This window comes from Marmota monax, unplaced genomic scaffold (genome assembly GCF_021218885.2).
Source record: "Marmota monax isolate L192 unplaced genomic scaffold, Marmota_monax_Labrador192_F-V1.1 WCK01_AAM20220418_F8-fsc00139, whole genome shotgun sequence".
In the NCBI taxonomy this organism is placed as follows: Eukaryota; Metazoa; Chordata; class Mammalia; order Rodentia; family Sciuridae; genus Marmota; species Marmota monax.
In genome coordinates, this window is record NW_026695226.1 from 1,135,682 (window position 1) to 1,139,000 (window position 3,319).

Consider the following 3,319-nt stretch of genomic DNA (forward strand, 5'->3'; position numbering starts at 1 on the left):
ACTTGATTCCCACTGGCATGCAAAAAACAAAAGAGGGGGACTTGTTGGCAGCAGGTCCACCTTGGCCCCTGGAGCCCCTACCTCCACTAGTTTGTTCTGCATGCCAGTGTGGCCAGCTCACAAGGCCATGGCGAACTTGCAGTTTTTCTGTTCCTGCTTATCCGTCTGAGACATATGTATCCCACGGGAATGCCTTGACCTTTTCTGGTCTGATGGACTTATTGTTAAGGGAGGTTTCGGTACCTGACAATAATAGATGTTAAAACTAAATTTCTCCCCCCTCCCTCCTGCTTTTGGGTAGTTTTCCACTTCTGCTGCTTGGTGTATAAAAAAAGGTGTGTTAGCAATAAAGATTATTATTGACTCCTGGATGAAGAACCTTGGTGTCCTGTGTGTCTTTTAACCTCGCAGTCCCTCGCCGGACTCGGCTCCCTTGGCCGGACGCGGCAGCTACATAAGTGGCTGAAGCCCCCAAACAAGACAGATCAACAGTGCTCTCCTAGTCTGAACAGAAGCTTCAGGAAATTCCCTGAACAATCACTTTCAGAGCCCACTTTGGAGGAGTGAAGAAGCAAGAGTCCGATATCTTCAAGTGAAGACAGCAGCAATCAAGAAGGCGTTCTAAGTCTCCAGTCGCCGCCGCTGCCGCAGCCGCCAGACACGCAGAGCGAGAGGCAGCTTGACCGACGGCTGCCGAGCGGAGCTCAGAGAGTCGCGGAGCGGGGATCGTACTGAGCTGGATAGAGGGTGTCCTTGGTGAGCGACCAGCTTTCAGGCATTCTGTCGCCAACCCCTAGAGCACCTCTGCAACCATGACTGGGCTGCTGAAGAGGAAGTTTGACCAACTGGAGGAGGACTCCTCCTCGTTCTGCTCCTCCACCTCCTCTGACTGCGTCTCTCCTTCCTGCTCCCCAAGCTCTTCAGTCTCAGGTGAAGAGAGCCCCGGGGGTCAGATGCCCCTACCTAAACGGGACTTCTGTGGCTCCCAAAGTTTTACCCCTTGGTCCATTTTGAAGCGGGCTCCTCGGGAATGCCCATGCCATGTTGCCTTCACAGGAATCACTGTCTTTTACTTCCCACGGTGCCAGGGCTTCACCAGTGTGCCCAGCCGTGGTGGCTGTACTCTGGGCATGGCCCCTCGCCACAGCGCCTGCTGCCACTTCTCCTTGTGTGAGTTTACACAGGAACAAGCCCGGGCCCGGCGCGAGAAACTCCGTCAGCGTTTGAAAGAGGAGAAGCTGGAGATGCTGCGATGGAAGCTTTCAGCCTCTGGAGTACCTGAGGGAGAGGCAGACCTGCCACTTACATTGGATGCCATCAGTGATGCCTCTGTGGAAGAAGACTTGGCAGAGGCTGTGGCAGGCGGCCTGTTGGAAGAAGTGAACTTCCCACCATACCACCCAGCGCGGCGACGGCGTGCTTTGCTGAGGGCTGCGGGTGTGTGAAGGATCGACCGCGAGGAGAAGCGGGAACTGCAGGCGCTGCGCCAATCCCGTGAGGACTGTGGCTGTCGCTGTGATAGGGTCTGTGACCCTGAGACCTGCAGCTGCAGCTTGGCGGGTATCAAGTGCCAGATGGATCACACAGGGTTCCCTTGTGGCTGCTGTAAGGAGGGCTGTGAGAACCCCAATGGCCGTGTGGAATTTAATGAGGCGCGTGTGCAGACCCATTTCATCCACACGCTCGAGCGCCTGCAGCTGGAGCAGGGGGCCGAGAGCCTTGGAGAGCTGGAGGCCCCTGCACAGGGCAGCCCACCCAACCAAGGCGAGCAGGACATGGTGTCCTCTTTCCCGCTGGCCAACCCCCCCCCCCCCCCAGCAAGCAGTGAGCTGGGAGACAATAGCTGCAGCAGTGACATGACTAATTCTTCCATGACATCTTCCTCATCAGACGCTAGTGAGGCCCCAGACCACCCCACCCACCCAGGCCTGCCTGGTCCTGGCTTCCAGTCAAGCATTGTTGATGACAGCCTGGAGCAGATCCTGAGTTTCAGTGACTCTGACCTTGGTGTGTGTGTGGGGGGGGCGGGGGGGGCGGGGGGGGGGAGGCCATCCTCGCACGTGATTTGAGTTACCTCCCTGGCTGGGTGAGAGGCGCTTAGGCACAGCTGTGTCAGAGCTTTCCCCACCCTTCTCCAGGTCCGAGGGCTTTTCCGTGCAGAGGCATGTCTGGCCACTGCCCCAAGACCCAATTGTCACCCCTGACCTTGTGATGCTGCCCCCTTTAATCTTCATTGGATGGAATTTTCCCCAGAATTTTTTGTTCCACAATAAAAGTCCACTCACTGACGTGTTCTCTCTCTCTCTCTCTCTCTCTCTCTCTCTCTCTCTCTCTCTCTCTCTCTCGCCTCTTCAGTAAACCTTGTTACCACATTAGGTGGCTTGAGGCTGGAGCTGGGAGGAGCCATCCTGGATCTGGTTTTAAAGGTAATTAGAGTCTTGTCTCTTTAAGTGGTTTCTCACCATTTGAACCTTCTTTCATAAAGCCAGCGTGTGGGTTGCGGGCTAGAGAGGAGGAGGAAGAGGAAGGGGGTGTGGGGAACCTGGACAACCTCAGCTGCTTTTACCCAACTGACATCTTTACTGGTGACCCTGGTGGCCTGGCCAGCTGGACCCACAACTACTCTTGCTCTAGCTTTGTGCCCGGCATCCTGGATGAAAATACCATCCTGGATGCTAGCTGCTTCCTAAATGGTGGCTTTGAAGGGTTGAGAGAAAGTAGCCTCCCTGGCACCTTAGTGCCACCCAGTGTGGACATCCACCAGAGCAACTCCGTGGACCTCAGCCTATCTTTCTGTGACTCCTTCAAGCTACTCCAGTCTCTGCCAGATTATAGTTTGGGGCCTCACTATATCTCTCAGAAGGCGCCTGGCAGCCTGGACAACTTTAAGGCATCTCACGGCCCCTTGCCTGGCCTCTCTCCACTGGGGGATGGCAGCACTTGCTTCTTGGAGTCCCTCATCGGCTTCTCTGAACCAGTTGCCATTGTCTCTGCCCCCTTCATCGACAGCCAGTTTGAGGACACTGCCTCGGCCTCTCTGGTAGAGCTTGTGCAGGTGTGAGGACTAGGGTACCTTTTCCCTGCCCCAAGAGCCCTGTTGCTGCTTTTTTGTGATTTGGGGGTTCCCCAAGGTCTGTATGCAATGTTTCCTATTGGCTGGCTCAGCCACAGGTATGGGCCCTCCTGGTTTCCACGAAACACTCTGAATTTATTTATTAAATAAATAAATAAATAAATTTTGTATGCTGAAGAGAGGGGGAGGGGCTTCCCCCTTTCAGCAGCCTGGCCCCCCACACCCACACAGTGCTCTTCCACCTCC

General features: G+C 55.3%; 1 protein-coding gene across 1 annotated transcript; it reads left to right on the forward strand.

The window, feature by feature from the left end:
- The first annotated feature begins 803 nt into the window (after positions 1-803).
- On the forward strand, positions 804-3,061 carry LOC124086885 (cysteine/serine-rich nuclear protein 1-like). The gene is given in 2 exon segments (XM_046435358.1): positions 804-2,011; positions 2,509-3,061. Coding segments are annotated over 2 exon segments (1,752 nt in total). The 5' UTR covers positions 804-812.
- Positions 3,062-3,319: the final 258 nt, after the last annotated feature.